Source organism: Syngnathoides biaculeatus, chromosome 14 (assembly GCF_019802595.1).
Source record: "Syngnathoides biaculeatus isolate LvHL_M chromosome 14, ASM1980259v1, whole genome shotgun sequence".
NCBI lineage: Eukaryota > Metazoa > Chordata > Actinopteri > Syngnathiformes > Syngnathidae > Syngnathoides > Syngnathoides biaculeatus.
Genome location: NC_084653.1, coordinates 663,206 through 685,760, shown reverse-complemented (window position 1 = coordinate 685,760; position 22,555 = coordinate 663,206). Strand labels below are relative to the sequence as shown.

The 22,555-nt window shown below is 42.7% G+C and overlaps 1 protein-coding gene across 8 annotated transcripts in view; it reads left to right on the top strand.

Annotated features, from left to right (window-relative positions):
• Nucleotides 1-22,555, top strand: part of rab3gap1 (RAB3 GTPase activating protein subunit 1) — a 230,181-nt gene that overhangs the window by 77,108 nt on the left and 130,518 nt on the right. For all 8 annotated transcript variants that reach the window (XR_009798163.1, XM_061841834.1, XM_061841830.1 and 5 more), the window contains 2 exons: nt 13,462-13,530; nt 18,139-18,212. Coding sequence is in view for 7 of the 8 variants with exons in the window: in XM_061841834.1 (XP_061697818.1) it covers nt 13,462-13,530; nt 18,139-18,212 (143 nt within the window). In the remaining variant the exon portion in view is untranslated. The remainder of the gene's footprint in view (nt 1-13,461; nt 13,531-18,138; nt 18,213-22,555) is intronic.

Genomic DNA, 22,555 nt, shown 5'->3' with positions numbered 1-22,555 from the left:
ATCTATTTCATGGTGCAAAAATTATTTTTGATAAGATGAAAACAGGTCTCCTCTTCTGTGAATTACTAGTATGTAATACTGTTTGTAATACCATCCATTTTCTTAGCCGCTTATCCTCATAAGGGTCGTGAGAGTGCTGGAGCCTATCCCTGCTGTCAACGGGTACACCCTGAACTGGTTGCCAGCCAATCGCAGGGGCACATAGAGACAAACAGCCACGCTCACAATGAAACATAGAGGCAGTTGAAAGTATCCAATTAAAGAGGCATATTTTTGAGATGTGGGAGGAAACTGGAGTGGCCGGAAAAAACTCTCACGGGCACGAGGAGAACATGCAAATTCCACACAGGGTGGGCTAGGATTGAACCCAGGTCCTCAGAACTGTGAGGCCAACGTTTTCCAGCTACACCACCAACCGCTGTTTGTATACAATAGGGTTAGGTTATTATTGTTCCTAACCCTTCCCACCCTTGAAGACTCGAGCTAGGTCCACAGCTGGCAGGATCCTTTCGGTCCCTCCACACCCTGGCCACCAGCTCTTCCAGCTCCTTCCATCGGGTAAACGCTCCCGATTAATGCAAGAAAAAACTAGCAGGCATTCAAATAATTTTTTTCCATCTGGCAATTAAAGTGTATGTAACGTCAACTTACAAACATAAGTAATCTTATCTAGATGAAAATATATGTTCAACTATACCATAAAATGCATATTTTATTCAATGTTTTTACCCAAAAATATAAAGTTAAGAAAGTAAGTATTTGAACAGCCTGCTACATTACAAGTTCTCCCACTTAAAAATTATGGAGGGGTCTGAAATTTTCATCGTAGGTGCTTGTCAACTGTGAGAGATAATCTAAAAAGAAAATCAAGAAATCACAATGTATTATTTCTTCAGGATTTATTTGTATGATACAACTGCAAATAAGTATTTGAACACCTGAAAAAACCAAAGTTAATATTTGGTACAGTTGCCTTTGTTTGCGATTACAGAGGTCATATGTTTCCTGTAGTTGTTCACCAGGTTTGCGCACACTGGAGGAGGGATTTTGGCGCAACTCCTCCACACAGATCTTCTCTAGATCAGACAGGTTTCTGGGCTTTTGCTCAGAAACACGAAGTTTCGGCTCCCTCCAAAGATTTTCTATTGGGTTTAGGTCTGGAGACTGGCTAGGCCACGCCAGAACCTTGATATGCTTCTTACAGTGCCACTACTTGGTTTTCCTGGCTGTGTGCTTCGGGTCATTGTCATGTTGAAAGACCCAGCCACGACCCATCTTCAATCCTCTGACTGAGAGAAGTAGGTTGTGCCCCAAAATCTCACAATATATGGCCGCGGTCATCCTCTCCTGAATACAGTGCAGTCGTCCTGTCCCAAGTGCAGAAAAACACCCCCAAAGGAATTATGGAATGATGACCAAAAACTTCCATTTTGTTCTCATCTGACCACAAAACCTTATCCCATGACTCCTCTGTATCATCCAAATGGTCATTGGCAAAATTAAGACGGGCCTTCACATGTGCTGGTTTAAGCAAGGGAACCATCCATGCCATACATGATTTCAAACCATGACGTCTTTGTGTATGAGCGACAGTCACCTTGGAAACGGTGGACCCAACTCTTTTCAGGTCATTGACCAAATCCTGTCGTGTAGTCCTGAGCTGATTCCTCACCTTTCTAAGGATCATTGAGACTCCACGATGTGATATCTTGCATGGGGCTCCACTCCGATTGAGATTGGCCATCATGTTTACCTTCTTCCATTTGCTAATGATGGCTCCAACAGTGGACCTTTTTTCACCAAGCTGCACCAATTTCTCCGTAGCCCTTTCCAGCCGTGTGGAGTTGTACAATTTTCTCTCTGGTGTCTTTGGACAGCTCTTTGGTCTTGGCCATGTTACAAGTTTGAGTCTTACTGATTATATTGGGTGGACAGGTGTCTTTTTGCAGCGAACGACATCAGATCTGCATCTGATTCAGTATAATACGTGGAGTGGAGGTGGTCTTTGAAAGGCAGACTAACAGGTCTTTGAGGGTCAGAATTCCTAGCTGATAGACAGGTGTTCAAATACTTATTTGCAGCTTTATCACACAAATAAATTAAAAAAATCATACATTGTGATTTCTAGATTTTTCTTTTTAGACTCTCTCTCTCACAGTTGACATAAACGATGAAAATTTCAGACCCCTCCATGATTTCTAAGTTGTAGAACTATATAGCAGGGTGTTAAAAAACTAATTTTCTTCACTGTAAGATACACAATTCACATACTCCCTAATCTATGTTAAAGTTAAGGTCAAATGAAAGCAATCACATAAACCCAGTCCGCAAATAATTTACACAAATCACATACTGAGTGAAAATGTAAAAGATATGGCCATTTAAAGGATATGTGGATGGAAGAGATTCAAACCACAATGGTCCTCACTCTAGTAGTTGAAGGTTGATTCCACGTTAGATGTTTGGTCCTCGTTGTATACTCTACGTAGGTAATGTTGTTAGTATGCTAGGCTAACTTAGCCGGCTTCAACTCAAACATTACGGCACCAATTTAGGTACTAAGATGTACTAAGATAAGACTTGTTAAATTTCCTATAAGTCCTCACAGCCTTTGTCGTACAAGTTATGAAGTTACTCACGTTCGATGTTTCTTCAACATCCGCGAATTGATCACAAATGTGTCTCGTTGTTGTCAAGCTAAGCTAAGGAATACTAAGTCGATAAGCAATTTTAAGTTGACGTTTCCACTCACCCAACTTCTTATGAGTACTCGCTATCCTTGTATACGATGTGTAGGTTTTGCAGGACACGTAGGACATGTAGATACTAGTGTTTGATGTTTTCCTCTTCAGTTAATATTAGAAAACAGACACGTCTTGTTGTTAGTGGTCTAAGCTAGGTTAACCTAGGCCAAGCAGCTTCGCAACTTCAGGATGTGAATGTTTATTGTGATAGACATAACGGTCCTCAGAACCACCTGGAAAGAAAGGCTTAGGTGTGATTTATAAACAAGCGTTTGGGTAACTAGTGAACTGATTTCTGTACTTGAGCTTTTGGCAAGCAGAAATCTCTTGGATTACTGTACATACATATGCGGTTTTGACATGAGTAGCAATGTACAGGGTTTTGACATTTTTGACATTGTAATAAATTATACACATTTCTCAACAATGTAGTAGAATAATCCATTGGGTAATGTAAACAGTGCTGCGAGGGCGAGACGAATACTGTACTTCGTGTGGTTTGTACATGAGCTTAATTTCTGGTCTCAAGGTGCCAGTCAGTGCAGGATAATAACGAGGGCAAAGCAGAGAGGGAGTTAAGCATCATGACTGCCTGGTAAGAGAAACTGTCTTTATGCCTGCTGATTTTGCCCTGAAGTTTCTGCAGTCTCCTCCCTGATGGCAGTAATTTGAAAAGGCAGTGCGATGAGTGAGTGGAGTCCCCTGCGATCCTGGTGGCCTTGCAGGTCAGGCGGGTCTTATAAATGTCTAGTAAGGATGGGTGAGATACAGATCTTCTCAACTGTCCTTAGTGTGTTGTAGGATCTTGTGGCAGGAGGTGTTGCAAGCGCCCTCCCACACTGTGATGCTGTTGCACATGATGCTCTTGATCGTTCCTCTGTCAAAGGAGATAATGATGGGGGTTGGGGCTCTAGCTCTTTTCAGTTTCCACAGGAAGTAGAGCTCGCTGAAGTCCACTATGATCTCTTTAGTCTTTATGTTCAAGTGGAGATTGTTGTCCATCGGTAGGCAGCTGACCTCATTCCTGTAGCTTGACTCGTTATTGTTAATGAGACCCATCACAGTTGTGTCCTCTGCAAACTTGATGAAGAGGCTGGAGGTGGCTGTGGGTGCAGAGTTGTGGGTCAGCAGAGTGAAGAGCAGGACATTCAACACACATCCTTGGTGGGCCAATGTGTTCAGCATGATGATGATGGAGGTGTTGCTGCCAACCCGAACTGCTTTGGGTCTCCCCGTCAAGAAGTCCAACAGCCAGTCGTACGGGGAAGCGTTGAGTCCCAGCCGGTCTAGTTTGAGGATGTCCTGCAGCGGGATAAGGGTGTTGAATGCTCAGCTGAAGTCAATGAACAGCATTTTGACATGAGTCTTTGGTCTCCACGTGGGTGAGACTTGAGTGGAGGTCAATGGAGATATCATCTGTCTTGGAGTTGGACTGATATGCAAACTAGTAGGGGTTCAGCGTAGAGCGAAGGCAGGATTTGATACGCTCCACGCCCCTCAAAGCACTTCATAATGATGGGAGTGGGTAGTCATTGTACCAGGAGGGGGATGACTTCTTTGGTCCCAGGATGAAGATGTTTACTTTGAGGCAGGTCGGAACAATGGCATGGCTCAGTGAGGTTTTGAAGATGTCTGTGAGGACATCTGTGAGCTCATCTGCACAGTCTCAGTACGCAGCCAGGAATGTAATCATGTCCATAGGCTTCCATAGGCCTTCCTTGCGTTAGTTTTTCAGAGTGCTCTACTCATGCTGTCTGGAGAGAGGACAGCTTTGTGAGGCAGAGGGATCTTCTATGCTGGGATGGTGTTGTTTGCCTCAAAATGAGCACAGGATTCATCGCAATTCTGTAGGAGGGGCTTGGAGCCGTGATGGTCTGGATACCATACCGCAGGCTCCTGGTGACTCTGCTGTCGCTAAAACGGTCGGCAATCCTCCTGGAGTACTGCCTCCAAACTTCTCTGATGAAACGTGACAGGTTGGCTCTAGCTATCCTCAGGCTCACCTCATCCCCAGCTCTGAAGGCAGGATTCCGGCCCTTGAGGAGCCTGTGGACTTCCCCTGTCACACGTGATTCTGATTTACGCTGATGGAGATGGTTCTGAAAACAGTGGCGTCGTCCATGCACTTCCACATGTTGGCAGTGACGGTCTCTGTACTCCTTCCTCGAGGTCCACAATGTTGTTGTGGGTGGATGTTAATCCCTGCCAGTAGGACAGCAGTATGTTTTCTCGATAGTCAGAAGGGTCGGCACTTGACGATCATCAACTCCAGCAGTGAACAGTGTTTACACACCACTGCAGTGTCGCAGCACCAGTCATCGCTGATGTAAATACAAAGCCCCACCCTTTGTGTGTGTGTGATATCCCCCCCCCAAAAAAAAAAAAAAAAAAAAACAATCAGGAAATTAGCAAAATCAGCAAATACTTCTTCACGGCAGTGTACATGGCTGCATTCATCTTTCCTCCAATTGCAACCAGTCCATCCTGTCCCTGCAGCTGAAAAACACACCCACAGCATGATACTACAACCACCATTTTGTTTGAAGCCACCCACTTTTACTCAGTAAAAGTATTGCAAGAGACATTATTAAATTTACTTAGTGAATAACATTTTAAAATTTGGTGCCATAACCCTTACCTGCAATAACTGCATCAACCCTGTGACACATTGTCCCCACCAGACTTTTGCATTTTTTATTTGAAAAGCGTTTCGATGCCTTTACTGCAACCTCTCTCAACATCCAGTGATTGACTTGGCCAGTCGAAGGCCTTCTACTTTTCCCCCTATCAAGTCCTCTGTTGTATTGGCAGTGTGTTTTGGAAAATTGTCTTGTTGCATGATGAAGCTAGTCCGGATTAGTTTGGATGCATTTTTCCGTTTACTGCCGGACAAAATGGTTTTATAGACTTCAAAATTAATTATGGTGCTACCATGGTGTGTAAAATCATCACGAGATTAGTGAATGCCTTTGAGAACCAGCCATGCAAGACCAAGCTATGGCTTTACCACCACCATGCTTCACTGATGAGCCGGTGTCTTTTGGATCATAAGCAGATCTTTTCATTCTCCATACTTTGGCCTTTCCATCACTTTGGTAGAGGTTAACCTTGGTCTCATCTGTCCATAAAACTGTTCTGAAATTTTAGTTCGATCATCTGTATACTTATTTGTAAAATTCAATCTGGCCTTATGATTCTTCATGCTGATCAGAATCAGCTTTAAAGGCCAAGTATGTAACAACACACAAGATGATGAGTGGTTTGCATCTTGTGATATGGTCTATATATTTCTTCTTTAAAATTCTTCTTTGAATATTGTGATACCTTCCCCTTCCTAGTTGAGGTTGGCAAACCATTTTTTTCTGGTAATTAAAAGGAAAATGCACGCTGTCAGGTTCACCCATCAGACATTAATTAAACAGGATGAAAAAGGAAGCAAAGACACCAGTTCAAGTCTCGCAAGGAGAGAGGAGAGGAACTGTCTCGTACAATTCACCACTGCACTCTCTGATTATCCTCTCCTCAGCACTTCTATTTATTTAGTTTTAAGACGCGCCTTAATTACATGGATGTTACAAAAAGGAGATGACAAGCCAAACAGATTGAAACAAGGTGTACATGTTTGTTCATGTGGGTGTGCATGTGTGGAAGATTGCTGAATACATGTGTGGTCATCATTTCTTTAACAGGCAGCAGTTCTAACAGTTCTGATGATTAGATGTTTTTGTTCTTGCTATCCCTTGCTCGGCGGCTGCCACGTTATTGAGAGCAGAGCAAAGCATTTCTTTATTGGAAGCAGATGTATGATGATTATGATCACAATTATTCCTACATTTCCCCCCTGTTTATCCTACATTTGCGACCACGTTTTCTAGAGCAGAGCAAAGCATTCTTCATTGCAGGCAGAAACAGTAACTGAATTGGAGCAGAGCAAAGCATTTCTTCATTGCAGGCAGAACCAGTAACTGAATCGGAGCAGAGCAAAGCATTTCTTCATTGCAGGTAGAAACAGTAACTGAATTGGAGCAGAGCAAGGAATTTCTTCATTGCAGGCAGAGCAGTAACTGAATTGGAGCAGAGCAAAACATTTCTTCATTGCAGTCAGAAGCAGTTACTCAATACTATTTTGAATTATTTCTACATTATCCTCCTGTTTATCCTACATTTGCTCAAATCCTTAAATCGTCCAATAGATCACCCTTTCGGCTTACACTCGGAGGAAAATATAGCACTCAGAGAACAGGTCTGGAAGAGAAGTCATAACGTCATCGTGGTCAACAATATCACAGTCATCACTCTGTTGTGCCAATAGTGGATATATTTCTGCCAATTCTGAATTTGTCGGGGCAATAGCAGTGGTTATAAGTTGGGTAAGTGATGCCTTTATGGACGGAATACAACAACATCCACACAATGCAAGAATAGCTGCAAACAGTGATAGAAACTAGAACAGAGAACACCAAATTTTTAGATTTGCCAAACTTTTTTTTTCCCACCACTCAGACCTGGCTGATGTGTTTACAGCAGAGTGCTCCTTCATCTTGTGGTTCAGGGTGCGGAGGCCTTGAATGGCCCTTGTGCGTGACCCATCAGGTGCTGTGATATTTGGAATAAACAACACTGGTCACCCAACATTGAGCAATTGGCACCCTTCTCGACCAGGAGCATGTCGACCGCTATGCGGTTCTGGAACGTCATGAGTGAGCTTGCTGGTTGTTCCCTTATGGCAATAAAGCCCGCTTCCATATAATTACCTAGTTTCTGTACATTGTAATGTATGTAGTTGATTCTGTCAACGTTTTTATTCAGAGTTATCCATAAGATGGATTCCCATCCTGCAGCAATCTCGTCAACCAACTTATACTCATCTGGTATACAGTTGGGATGCCATTTGCATCAATGTATGTCAGATCTCCATCTTTCCAAGAGGACCTTCTCCTTCGGGAGAACCCAAGGGGAGGTCCAAAGATGGATGCGGCCAATTGTATATCCTCTGCTTTGGATGGAAACACAGTCACAGATAAGAGCAGTGATACCAGTGCACACGTTCCTGCTGCATTTATCAGTGTGTCATACAACTTTTGACCACCACAACACCACAACACATCGCTGCATGGGAGCAGTGGGGCAGTTTGCAAATGGATATGATGACACCATGTTTTGTTGAGACTTCCCACCTTAAAATCTGTCCCTGTAAAGCTAACACAGGAGAAATCAGCCAATGCAACATTAGTCGAAAATATCAGTTTATCATTTTCTGCCTTAGTTGTTGGATAAACAATTTTCCTTTTCTGACAAGTGGTGTTAGGAGTTGTTTTAGTCATTACCTCCAGGGTACATTGTGTTGGGATTTCTGTTGGAATGACACACATTAGTGGCCCAGGGCCCATGCATGTGATGTAACTATAGTTTACCTTGTTAGCTACATTCTACATTAATAACAACCAGTTTTGTTTCCTATTTGTAAAAAAAGATAATCATAAAAATGAAAAAATGTTCCTCAGGTTTTTAAGTTAAAATACTCCCTCAATAGTATACGTACTCTTTCATATGGCATTCGGGTCTAAGGTAGCATTAAATTGGCAAATGGTAAGAAGAAAGTGGGGGTTTCAGTTAGCATAAGCCCAAAGATGGAATCCCGAGCAGACTCTGCTAAGGAATTGAATAAGTGCCAAACTGATTCACTGGGAGGCACACATGGAGTCGTCCTCTCATGCCTCGGTGACTCCCGCATAGTTGTTTACCAATGTTATTTGAAATGAGGTTGCGCCTCTTTATCTTATGTGTGGTAGGCATAGTTGATTGAGTATAATTATTGGTTCTGTTGTTATGTATTTTTGTCCGCTTTACAGGTGTCCAAAAGTAGCATATGAACAAAAATATCATTACGGCTGTCAATGTTGCAGCCCAACATACTATCATATTATTTAGCCATTTTGAAGTCATGTCGACCAAGTCACCCCTAAATGAGTCAAGTGTCTTTTAAATCTTCACCAGCCTTCAGGTATTTTCAGATACTATAAATCTGCACCCACCGTATGCTGGTCTTTGCTCACCTTTCCCCTTAGGTGACTCAGCTGAGATGACCTTTTACAATGTCTAAGGTGTATCCACCTGTTTCTTTCTGCCATTTTGTCCATGTCATTCAGCTCTTGCTCAGTCTATGCCAGTGTTCGGGTAAAACTGCATGTACACTAGATGTTAATTCATAAACAGACAGGATGAATAGACAAATGGCAGTAATAAGGTTATTAACGCACAGTAACTTGTTATGTTTTTTTTTTCTTTTTTTTTCTGATGGTGTAGTGCAGGGATGTGAAACTCATTTCTCTTGCGGGCCACGTTGTAGTTCGGGTTTCCCTCAGAGGGACATTTCGAGTGAAGGCAGCGTGGGATCGATTCCCGCTCAGTGATGGTGTCGACATCTGCACTGCCACTGGCTGGCGGCCAGTTCGGCGTGTAGTCTGCCGCTGCCCGAAGTTAGCTGGGATTGGCTCCAGCTCTCTCTCCAAATAAATGCAGAAGGGTTGCGTCAGGAAAGGCATCCGGCATAAAAAAAATCAAAAAGACAGTTACTGCTGCACCACCATGACAATGGCACAAAAATGGCTTCACACATCAATGCTGATAAAATTCCCAATTTGTTTCTCGTCCTATCAAATTGATGCATGTGAAATTTCCTTGTGACACGCCATTAGAAAACAATGCTTTTTTGTTTTTCAAAAGAAGTTAATGGATACACAAAATCCCCCAACTTTTTTTTTTTTTTTTTTTTTTTTTGCGATTCCTTATCAATTAATAGCATTGGTATTATCTCTGGATCTGTGCAAACAATACAATCTTTTGGACACGTTTTTTGTATGTAGTTATCCAATTTGTTTTGTTTTTATTGTTTTTTTTGGTGTGGGACCTTGAGTGGTTCCCACAGGTACCACTCGAACAGAAAAATTAAAATAACTGATAGCGTTTTCATCCAACACCCAACAGAAAAATTTAACTGTTTATTCAGCATTATGACAGCAGTCTCACTCCCATGTGTAACCGGACCACAGCGACCATGGCAGTGGGAATGAGAACAGCTATCTTACAAGTGGCCAATAAAAACAAATTAGTTTTGTTTGCGTTAACAATGGTTTCAAAAGCAAAAACTTTCCTACAATCAACAAATGAACTCAAGTAAATTTTTTTAAGCTGTTTGGGGTTCTTAATAACTCCTGAAAGGGACCCACATGTGTGTTTTTTTTTTTTTTTTTTTTCACCATTTGTCTATCTCTCATTGTGTGGAAATTATTGGTAATTTGTATGGTCTCCCAAACAGTGTTTTGAATGGAATGAGACCATTACATGCTTGTAATGTATGTATAGTTAGACGAAATCTATCATTGTGTCCAAATTGCCCCTAGGTATGATTGTGAGTGCGGCTGTTTGTCTCCATGTGACCTGCAATTGGCGAGCAACCAGGTCAGAAATTTTTTTTTTGTATCTGTGCTGACATAATTCCTATTTTGGAATGTAGTACCTTATTTTTTCCACATTTTTAGTTCTGCTGGTAAGCTTTGTTGTTGCATTTTGTTTAACACATCATCTCAAAGTATGTCTTTATTTGTTACATGGTCAGTTAATCCCATAAAGGTTTTGGCTTCTGCTTCTTTTGCTGCTTTTTCTGGAAATCAATTTCCTAATGATTCTTTGTCTGTATTTGATGTGTGTAGAGCACATTTACATATGGCTATTTCTTTTGGTAATTGAACTGCTATGAGCAAATTTTGTAGTAGCTCTGCATGTGTCACTGTGTTCCCTGAAGTTGTCACTATTCCTCTATTTTTCCAGTATTGTCTGTGTAGATTGTGATACCACTGTGAATACAGCAGCATCTGGTCTCAGATTGTTTAAGACTGTCCAATAAGATATTGTCTGTACAGTTCAGTCATCCCAATTCAAATCTGGTTCTTTTTCTGTCCAATCAGGAACATTTCGTACTTCCAAAACAAATTGTCCCAAACTCTCCTACTCCTGTTGTAATGACGTGTGTGGTGGTGTCCATTCCTTGTGTAGTGCATTTAGTTTGTCAGACAGTCTTGTTCCTGTCACCACGACTGATATACCATCTGAGTACAGATAATCATGATTTTGTCTGGTGTGGACTGTTATAAGTTTATCTTATACTACATTGTCACATGCAATGAGTCACTTCCTACGTCATTTTGTGGTTGTTCAATCACGTCTTGAGCTGTTTGCAGCAAGAAATCTCTTGTTCTTGTGTTGGAGGTTTGTTTGGAATATCTAAGGTGTAATAACAGAGCGCTGGATTCCTATTTTGTAAGATATTTAACTGTCCTCCCAGTAATTCCTTTTTTTCTTTTTACCTCTATTTTTCCTGTCAGAGAGGGAATTAACCCCCGTCCTAGTTTCAGCAAGCCATCTCTTCCCAACAAACGTATGGGACAAATTAAAAAGTTGCATTTTGGGAGCATTAGTTGTGACATTTTTGATGGGGAGATGGCTGCTCTCTTCCTCATCTCCGGCCACAATTATTAAATGTTTCGCATAAAGCTCCATAAATTTCTCCTTTCTCTGTCAGAAAGGTGTCAATTTTCTTTTTCTTATTTTATAGCCCTCTTTCTGCGTGTAGTGCTTGTTTAATGTATTGTTACAGGCTGCCAGTCGGTTTGTCAATCCATTGTTTTTCAATCCATTGTTTTATAGGATTATTTGAATTCACATGAAGAGCATTTTTTAATTGCCCTTGATACACACTCCCTGGAGTGATCTTCAGGAATGCCACTGTTTGCTTTAAAACATGCAGTCATTCCAATTCTATATTCTTCAAATGGTTCATTGTTGTTTTATTTTTCTCTTCCAATGGCAGAAAAATTTGCTTTTTTTCTAAATCTGGCAGAAGTGCGCGATATTAACCCTTGAACTCCCTGCTGCTGTCGGAAAGTCCTTTGCTGTCATCCAAATATGTTGTACTTCCACACCATTTAAGTGGTAAGATTTTCTCAAGTCTTCAGTTCCCTGGACGAATTATGTTACATCAACTTTATGAGATGTGATACCTTTTGTGGCCGTTTTCACATCATCTTGAGTCCAGGTTTTTTTTTTTTTTTTTTTTTTTTTTTTTTTTGTGTGTGTGTTTCTCTTATTTTATCCTGCAGGTTAACTATATATATTTTTTGTGTGTATGTTGACCTGGCCAACAAAGTCATATTGTGTTATCCACAAATTTACATGTTTTATTTTAGTAGGACAATTGCTTTCTACAAACTTCTAGTCCTTACACATCATTATTATTTTTTTTCCAGATGTTCTGTTTCAACTATTATGCTATTTATCAACAATTTTGCTATTTGTTTTTCCCCTGTTGGAGTCAGTGGTTCACCTAGGGTGACTATACTGATTTCTCCCTGAACAGGGTGACAATTACGTTCTGTTTGAGGTAATTCTCAAGCTTCTCCCACAAGTGGCGGAGAATTCTTACCTCTTCATCCTCAAACAGTTTCACTCAATTTCTTGTTCAAATGAGGTAGCGAACCTCCACTCACACTTTTACACATGCACACGTTTCACGGAGCTCACGTACAGGACACACCTTGCCCTTTTCTCAGTTTTATAGACTAATTACTCTACTCGATAGTGACTAGTATTCTCGAGGTTTGGTTCTGCCGCAGTCACCCAGACGCACATTCACTCATTCCTCATGAGTGTGGGAGTTTGCTCCTCACCAGAGATGCCTTTACTTCCTTCGGCTTCTCGTCAACCCTCAGCTTCCAGATGCAAAGTCGAGACCCAGTCCTGGAAAGGGTCTCAAGTGCCGTGGCCACGGTCTTTGCCTGGACGTCAACTCAACCCCTGGAAACCTCAGGTATCTTGAGATCCGGCTCGAAGGACCAAGTAAATGTCAGGTTCACCAATCAGACATTCATTAAACAGGACAAAAAAGAAACCAAAGATACCAGTTCAAGTCTCGCGAGGAGAGAGAAGAGGAACTGTCTCGTACAATTCACCAGTGCACTCTCTGATTATCCTCTCCTTAGCACTTCAATTTATTTAGTTTGAAGACGCCCCTTATTTACATGGATGTTACAAAAAGGAGATGACAAGCAAAACAGTTTGAAACAAGGTCTACATGTTTGTTCATGTGGTTGTGCTTGTGTGGAAGATTGCTGAATACATGTGTGATCATCATTTTTTTAACAGGCAGCAGTTCTAACAGTTCTGATGATTAGATGTTTTTGTTCTTGCTATCCCTTGCTAGGCGGCTGCCACGTTATCGAGAGCAGAGGAAAGCATTTCTTTATTGGAAGCAGATGTCTAATTATGATCACAATTATTCCTACACATGCTAAAATATCAGAAGCTTCAAAATGCAACAAGACAATAACCCCAAAAATGTAACACTTTCCCGCTAGATGGCATTTGGCTGTATTATGCTACAAGTGTGTTGAACCATTTGACCAAAGCTACATGTACCAACAGCAACATGTTTCACTGTTCACATAGCAAATGTGTTATATTTGGAATGCAGAGAACCCTACCCATAAAGACTGACTCCTCTAGTATGAAAATATTGAGTGTTCAGTTTTTATTTTACAATAGGTTTGTGTGCATATTATATTTTTAGACGAGGTTGTTCGTGTTCACTTTGCCCATATTAAAACATACTTTGTACATGATTCTTTACCCCCAAAATAATTGATTTCTTTTTCTGTTCAAGTGAGCTTCATCTTTCAACCACGTGGCCAGAATTGACAGAAGGCACTGTTTTGGACAATGATGTCTACAGGTAAGCAAGTCCTTCAGCCTTATTGTCTTCTCATCTTATATTGATATTTTTCCATGATGACTAATTAATATTGGACCATACACTACACATACACATATCTAACCCTACTGTAACTGCAGTGAAGCTAATGTGGAAGTTTGTGGAGTTAAAATCATAGACTATGAAAACCCCCCAAAAAAATTTCCATCAGTAATATTTTTCCATGGCTTGTCACTGTTTACATTGGAATGTTAAATGAGACTTAGTTTTACATTGAAGACCACCTTTATTAGTCCCACTAGGGTGAAATTTGCACTTATTAAAAAGTGTCCACCTTGAAAATGTTTGATATATTTTCATTATACAACCCTAAATAAATGAAACTTTGCTGTAATCAGTGTATAGCTTGTATGGCTATATATTATCTGTCTCCTCATAATAACTCAACACCCAGCCATTAATGTCCTAACTGCTCGCACCAAAGATGAGTACATCCCACAGTGAAAATATTTTGTGTGGTCATCATTATTTACTGTACAGTCATACCTTGACTTAGAAGTAACTTTAACTCTGAGATTTCCGAGATAGGACCTGCGCCCGGGACAATATTTTTTTTTGCTCTGTCTTGTGAGCCAGGATTTGACATACGAATGATTGCCTGTAAATTATGCCGCAAACGTTAGGATGCTGAAATGCACATGTTCCGCTCAGCTTTTTAAGCTTCACTTAGTCTTTCCACGTGTGCACCTCGGCTCAGTCGCATCTCTATGCAGCTATGCTTACATTTTCTTTTTTTGCATTTACTACAATTGAATTTTCAACCATGTGATCCAAGAAAGCAATTGCAAAGGAAAGTGGTAAGAAGATCAAGAGGATGATGTCGATAGAATTAAAGCGTGAAATAATAGAAAAACCCAAACAGGGTGGATGAGTGAGAGACTTATCAAAGCGTTATGATTGTTCCACGTCAAGCATATTGTAATGCCCTCATGAAAGGGCAATGAGGAAAGGGAGCAGACACCGAACACTAACGACGTGATGCTCTGGCACACACTTTCGTGCCGAGTGTACTTTAAGCCACCCACCCCACGCCCCCAACCCCACTCTCCTCTGAAAAAGATACACAAATTTTTTTTCAAAGCTACGGAGCTGAGGAGCTGATGATAGAGGAATTAAAGGAGCTACACATCCAGCAGCACAATGCAGCTCAATGGGGGCACAAGCCAGTGCAATCTCTAGGCCGTTCCCAGGCCCGGAAAAATGCAGATGGTTCTGTCAGAAAGGAAATCAGGCGTAAAACTGTGGCAAACAAATATGAACGTTCATCTAAAGAAGACCATACTGGATCGGTCATGGCCCGGATTGAATACGCCTGCCCCCGGCACCAATAACCTCCCGGGGGTCTGTGGAAATTCAGCTCCTGTGGGTCGAAGACAAAGAGAGGAGGAAGGCAGATGCATCGGCACAAGAAGAAGAGGAATTCACAGAGCCTACAATTCATGGTAGGGACTTTGAATGTTGGGACTATGACAGGAAAAGCTCAGGAGTTGGTTGACATGATGATTGGGAGAAAGGTTTATGCAGCGTTTAAATTATTTTACCATGGAGCAGATGGGAAGAAAAGGAGAGAGCAGACTTCAATGGTTTGGACATGTTCAGAGGTGAGAGAGTGAGTATGTTAGAAGAAGGGTGCTGAGGATGGAGCTTCCAGGCAAAAGAGCGAGAGGAAGACCAAAGAAAAGGTTGATGATGTTGTGAGGGAGGACATGAGGACAGTGGGTGTTAGATAGGAAGATGCACGAAATAGGCTTAGATGGAAAAAGATGACACGGTGTGGTGACCCCTTACGGGACAAGCCGAAAGGGGAAAAAAAAGAAGATGGGAAGAAAAATGGAGTAGGGGTTATTTTAAATAAAGAGCTGTCTTAGAATCTTGGAGGTGAAAAGCCTGAAACTTGAAATTGAGGGTGTTATGTATAATGTGGTTAGTGGCTATGTGTGGCAGGTAAGATGTGACCGAGAGTTGAAAGAGAAATTCTGGAAGGAAATTGATGAAGTCGTCCTGAGCATCCCAGACAGAGAGAGGTTTGTGATTGGTGCAGATTGTAATAGATATGTTGATGCAGGATAAAGGGACGATGAAGTTATGAGTGAGTTCGGCATCCAGGAAAGGAACTTTGAAGGACAGATGGTGGTGGATTTTTTTTAAAAAGGATGGAAATGGAAGTAGTGAACACCTTTTTCCAGAGGAAGCAGGAACATAGGGTGACCTACTAGAGTGGAGGAAGAAGCGCGCAGGTGGATTATATTCCTTGCAGATGATGTAATCTGATTGTAAGGTAGTGGTAGGGGAGAGTGTAGCCCAACAGCATAGATTATTTGTGTGTACGATGACTGTTTGTGGGTAGGAAGATTAAGAACACAAAGGTAGAGCAGAGAACCATGTGGTGGAAGTTGAGAAAGAATGTTGTGTGGCCTTTCGGAAAGAGGGGTGAGAGGCTCTTGATGGACAGGAGGAGACTGGACTACTACAGCCGAAGGGATCAGAGAGACAGGCAGAGAGTACTTGTGTCCTCTGGTAGGAATTGGGAGAAGGAGACTTGGTGGTGGAACCCCAAATTACAGGAAGTCATACATGGAAAGAGGTGAGCAAAGAAAAAGTTGGACACTGAGGACTGAGAAGAGGCGAAAGGAATACATTGAGATCCGACGTAGGGCAAAGGTAGAGGTGGCGAAGGCTAAACAAGAGGCATATGACAACATGTACACAAGGTTGGACATGAAAGAAGGAGGAAAGGATCTCTACAGGTTGGCCAGACAGACGGATAGAGATGGGAAGGATGTGCAGCAGGTAAGGGTCACTGAATTTAAAGTGGGACTGACATCCCTATAAACATTCTAAAATAGATATTGTAATGAAAAATACACATAACAGTATTCACTTCGTCTATATGAAGAAAAAAAAGTGAGCGGAGAGCACGTCATCCATGCATAAAGTTGCGCAATTAAGTGTCCCTCGACATCCAAGTGGTCGCCATATTAGTCGCGTCATCTGTCCTTGACGTCATTGTCACTTCTGCCGTTGAAAACGCGCAGTGCCTGCTACTACGGAAGCCGAACAACAGAGATATTCGCATTTTTCCGACGCCCCTTCTGACACCGAAGCTCCTTTCGAAAAGGACAACACCACACAACCGAATGAAGTTACCGGGGCAATATTACACTATTGTTTCGAGCCCTCAGGGCAATAAAACACTATTGTTTCGAGCCATATTCAGATGATATCCGATCACGGCCAAACCACATCCCGTCCAATCCACTCCTGCAGCAGAGATGAGCCATCACGGCTCATCGCAGCCGGCCGGTGTGGCTTATTACAGAGCCGAGCGGTGCTGCTTTTGTCACAGTCGAGCCGGGGCGCTTTATGCGCGCACGCGACTGAGTAACGCATTCTCGGCTGGGTTCTTCCGAGCCGCCCCCGTCGCAAAGCCCGAAGCGTAGCCTTCACAGAAGCTGTGACTGCCGAACGCGGTGCCTCAGCCGGTGTGGCTGAGTTTCGCTGCCCATGGTGGCCTATAAGGAGGAGGTGGTGCCGAGCTATGTTGCTTTTAGGGGTATGTTCAAAGTCGCTGCAGTACACAATGAACACCATCGAGACATTGTTGGCTGGACATTTCATACGCGGGTCTTTTGTTACGTTATGAGAGAGACCGATTCCGTGGTCTCCCCCAAACTATTATTTACACACCTACCTGTTATTTGGAACCCACGAAGCTCTCGTCCTCTGCACCCATGCAATCCATTTTTCACAACAAACAGGGTCTCTTTCAAATTTATGAAGGGTAGTTCCATTCTCCCGAGTGTTCAAGCAATGTCCAGCAATGCAATGAGCCGGCATTTTGACTAACACGAAGGAACAACGAGCTACCTTCCCGCAGGTAACTCCAATGGAAACAAACGAGTCCACGAGGGGGTGCCGCTGTTTTTTACGTCACTTCCTGCTTCTTCTCGAAAACAAATCCCCAAGTGGATTTTCATGGCGGGAGTTACAAAAAGTTGTATAAAAAAACACATGGGACCATATTGGCTGTGGGTTTTTCATTAATAATATACCAAAAATCATCTGTTTGATGACACTTGACCTTTAACAGATGAGCTTGTATGTCTTGAGATTTAGCCTTTCCACCACATTGGGAAAGGTTAGTCTTTGTCTCATCATAGCATAAAACATTTTTCCCCGTCTTTCACCCTTTGTAGTTGTCAATTTCCAGTTTGGCCATCCCATTTTTTGATAATGAGTTGTTTGATATATGGTGTTAGCCTTTGTACTTTTTACATGAACATTTTTCAAACATTACATTGTGATACCTTTCCTCCTGCTGTACTGAGAATATTGCTCACATCACTGAGAAAACTAAGTGTAGCTGCATAAAAATAGGTGTGCCAAGCATTGTATTAAATTAAAAACAATTTGAGGCTGTAATTGCTGCTAAAGATGCATCAACAAAGCTGGGAAATCCTAGGTACAGTCCATCTGATTTCTTTTTTTTTTTTTTTTATTTTGAATAACATTCAAAAAATTCAAAAAATTCTATTCAGTGCTTTTAAGCATGTTTTTGTGATTTGACAGTGAACTTGACCCTCTCCATGCGCCTCATTGGTCACTCAGAGTCAAGACCGTTGAACATCCTCAGTGTTTACTGGGTAAGAAATTTACTTTTTATCCTGTGTACTGACTGTAACATTTAATACATATTAATGTCATGTTATGATAATGTCGCAATTACCAGGTTAAATAAATATATAATAGAATTGGGAAATTTACCAGGAGGGATGCCCATATCACTTCGGGTTTTACGTAATTTTTAGATTACATATTGTAAATCAAATTTGTGACATATGGGGAACCACGCCATTTTTCTGTGCATAACAGGAAAAAAGACGAGAAACTTCTTTGTTTTTATTAATTGTTGAACAGTCCCATAAACCATGAATGTTTGCTACTATGAATCAATTTACGTTCTCCGTTGCAACGGCTCGTTGATTCTCCTCACTCAAATAAAAAATCGATGATGCACACAATAAATGTTACAGGAGTTTTAATAGGAACTAACAGGGCAATCTGCAACAACAGACAAGATAGAATGATGCACAACACAAACGAAGACTGACAACCATTGGTTTAGGAAGCTGACTTGTGATGTAGAAGGGGGTTAGCAAGTGTGAGATGGCCAGATGTGCATTCGGAGTCACTGTTCTCGTTAATTTAACCTAAATATGCACCAAACTGTATTTCTACTAGGCTGCAACGTTGCACTTACAAGTGTTGACCAGGTTTGAGGCAGGCGATCTGACTATTTGGGTTCAACCTGAGGCAACGTACTTGCAGGAGGTTCGAAGCAGGCGCCTCGTACAAGTTTCTGTCTGATTCGAGTGCGGGCAAGTATGCTCACCCATCGAAGCTACTCTTTGATAGGTCCGCGTCACCTCTTTTAGGACGACACCATCCAGTTTGATCGAGAAGGTCCGGGCAGACCTCAGCAGACAGGAAATCACAGAGAACCAACCAGGAAAGAGAGCATCAAGCCAGAGAGCCAAGAGTGCATATAGAGCGAGAGCCAAGTGTGGTGTTGGCCTTTTCTTTTCAAAGGGTTCCTGGGAGACTGATGCGGTGTTAGGGGGCTGTGGGTGTTGGACTATGTTCCAGCATGTTTATGCTGTTTCCTGCTCAGAGTACCTGGCCTCTTGGCTCTCCCTGGATTTTAAATGCACTACGCACATTTTCGTCCCCCTTTTCTTTTTAATGCGCCACATCTCTTGAGGGCAGTGGGTGGGGGGTTTATAACTGTTAGGTGGAATGCCTCGCAACCCTGCCTTTCCCTCTCTCGGCTTTCTGCCCCTCCTGTGTGTGTGTGTGTGTGTGGGGGGGGGGGGGTACTGATTCACTGGGTTGGCCCAAGGTCTGCCTTTCGGGGACCTGGACCTAACACGGGGGAGGAGGTGTTTCCCCTGAGGTACATGGCGGTGCTCCAGAGGCTGCCCTCCGGGTGGATGGCTGCTTGGCGTGCCCCCCTACCACACTCCCTCATGAGCCAGGGCTGCTGCCTGGGTTCCTGCCCCCATGATGCTCTTGTTGGGTACCCACTTTCCATCAAATGAGCAAACTTCTCCCGTCTTTGGACTGGGCTACGACTGGACGCATCTCAGGTCCTGCTGGGTGTGGGGTGGCTTCCTGTTCAGTCGATGATGGGGGTGACGAGGTGTATGGGGTGGAGGGGGAGTGGCTGCGGGTCCCTGCGGTCACTGCCTGGTGGCCAGTTGTCAGGGGGGCATGTTATGTGTCCTGTGTACAGGGTTGCTTTCGAGTGGACCCCTGGTCACGGTTTCCGACCTCAAGGTCCATCGCCTTCGCGTTGCGGACACAGCAATTATAACACTTTTCTGTCAGTCTTTTTACATGAACAATGGTGTGAATTCACTTGCATGTGTCCTTAGGCACACACCACTGGGATTCTTTCACTGGGTGTGAGAATACTCACTCAATGGAATAAACAATTTGTGTATACATGAAAAGTGTATGTATTACTACAGTTACATTCACGTTCTATAGAACTCGATACTTCACTGTCAGCCCCACCACATTACAGTTGTTTAGTTCACGATCCTTTTTTTGCATGCTTCTTCTCCTGTCTTTGTCCTTTCCTATTTTGTCCCGTTCTTTCTTCACAACGTTTAGTCTCTAACATCTACATGTTTCTTTGTTGAAGATATAGAATTAATTAGTTTTCTCAGGATTAGAAATTAGCTCATTAGAGGGAAAACCAAAGTTGCATGTTTTGGAGACAAGGTGGGAGAGAGCAGACTTCGATGGTTTGGACATGTTCAGATTCGAGAGACTGAGTATGTTGGTAGAAGGGTGCTGAGGATGGAACCGCCAGGCAAAAGAGAGCGAGGAAGACCAAAGAAAAGGTTTGATGGATGTTGTGAGGGAGGACATGAGGAGAGTGGGTGTTAGAGAGGAGGATGCATGAGATAGGCTTACATGGAAAAGGATGACACGCTGTGGCGACCCCTAACGCGACAAGCCGAAAGAAAAAGAAGAAGACGATGACAGAGGAAGCTCAAAAAACTCCACTGTCACACAGTAAAACTGTTCCGGCATAAAGGGAATGCAGATTCTCCATTCTGCTTGATTCTCCATTCTGACAGCCGAACAGAACACAAAAAAGTTGGGACTATGACAGGAAAAGCTCAGGAGTTGGTTGACATGATGATAAGGAGAAAGGTTGATTTACTGTGCATCCAAGAGAGCAGGTGGAAAGGTAGTAAGGCTAGAGGTTTAGGAGCAGGGTTTAAATTTTTCTACCACGGAGTAGATGGGAAGAGGAATGGAGTAGGGGTTATTTTAAAGGAAGAGCTGGCTAAGAATGTCTTGGAGGTGAAAAGAGTATCAGATCAAGTGATGAGACTAAAATTTCAAATTGATTGTGTCATGTATAATGTGGTTAGCGGCTATGCCCCACAGGTAGGATGTGATCTAGAGTTGAAAGAGAAATTCTGGAAGGAACTAGATGAAGTCGTCCTGAGCATCCCAGACAGAGAGAGGTTTGTGATTGGTGCAGATTGTAATGGACATGTTGGTGCAGGAAAAAGGGACGATGAAGTTATGAGTGAGTTCAGCATCCAGGAAAGGAACTTTGAGGGACAGATGGTGGTGGACTTCGCAAACAGGATGGAGACACTTATTTCCAGAAGAGGGAGGAAGATATAGTGACCTACAAGAGCAGAGGTAGAAGCACGCAGGTGGATTATATTTTGTGCAGACGATGTAATCTGAAGGAATTACTGACTGTAAAGTAGTGGTAGGGGAGAGTGTAGCTAGACAGCATAGGATGGTGATGTGTAGGAGGACTCTGGTGGTGGGTAGGAAGATTAAGAATACAAAGGCAGAGCAGAGAACCATGTGGTGGAAGCTGAGAAAGGAAGATTGTTGTGCGGTCTTTCGGAAAGAGGTGAGACAGGCTCTAGATGGACAGCATAAGCTCCCGGAAGACTGGACTACAACAGCCAAGGTAATCAGAGAGACAGGCAGGAGAGTACTTCTTCTGTCTTCTGGTAGGAAAGGGGAGAAGGAGACTTGGTGGTGGAACCCCAAAATACAGGGAGTCATACAAGGAAAGAGATTAGCGAATAAGAAGTGGGACACTGAGAGGACTGAGGAGAGGCGAAAGGAGTACGTCAAGATGCGACGTAGGGAAAAGGTAGAGGTGGCAAAGGCTAAACAAGAGGCATATGAAGACACGTACACCAGGTTGGACACGAAAGATGGAGAAAAGGATCTCTACAGGTTGGCCAGACAGGTAAGGGTGATTAAGGATAGAGATAGAAATGTGTTGACTGGTGCCAGTAGTGTGCTAAATGGATGGAAAGAATACTTAGAGAAGTTGATGAATGAAGAAAATGAGAGAGAAGGAAGAGTTGAAGAGGCAAGTGTGGAGGACCAGGAAGTGGCAATGATTAGTAAGGGGGAAGTCAGAAAGGCACTACAAAGGATGAAGAATGGAAAGGCAGTTGGTCCTGATGACATACTGGTGGAGGTGTGGAAGCAATTTGGAGAGATGGCTGTGGAGTTTTTGACCAACTTACTCAACATAATACTAGCAGGTGAAAAGATGCCTAAAGAATGGAGGTGATGTTCAGAGCTGTGGGCATGATAGAGGAATAAAGTTGATGAGCCACACAATGAAGTTATGGGAAAGAGTAGTGGAGGCTAGACTCAGGACAGAAGTAAGTATCTGCGAGCAACAGTATGGGTTCATGCCTAGAAAGAGTACCACCGTTGCATTATTTGCCTTGAGGGTGCCAATGGAAAAGTACAGAAAAGGTAAGGAGGAGCTACATTGTGTCTTTGTGGATCTAGAGAAAGCCTATGACAGAGTACCAAGAGAGGAACTGTGGTACTGCCTGCGTAAGTCTGGTGTGGCAGAGAAGTATGTTAAAATAGTACAGGACATATATGATGGCAGCAGAACAATGGTGAGGTGTGC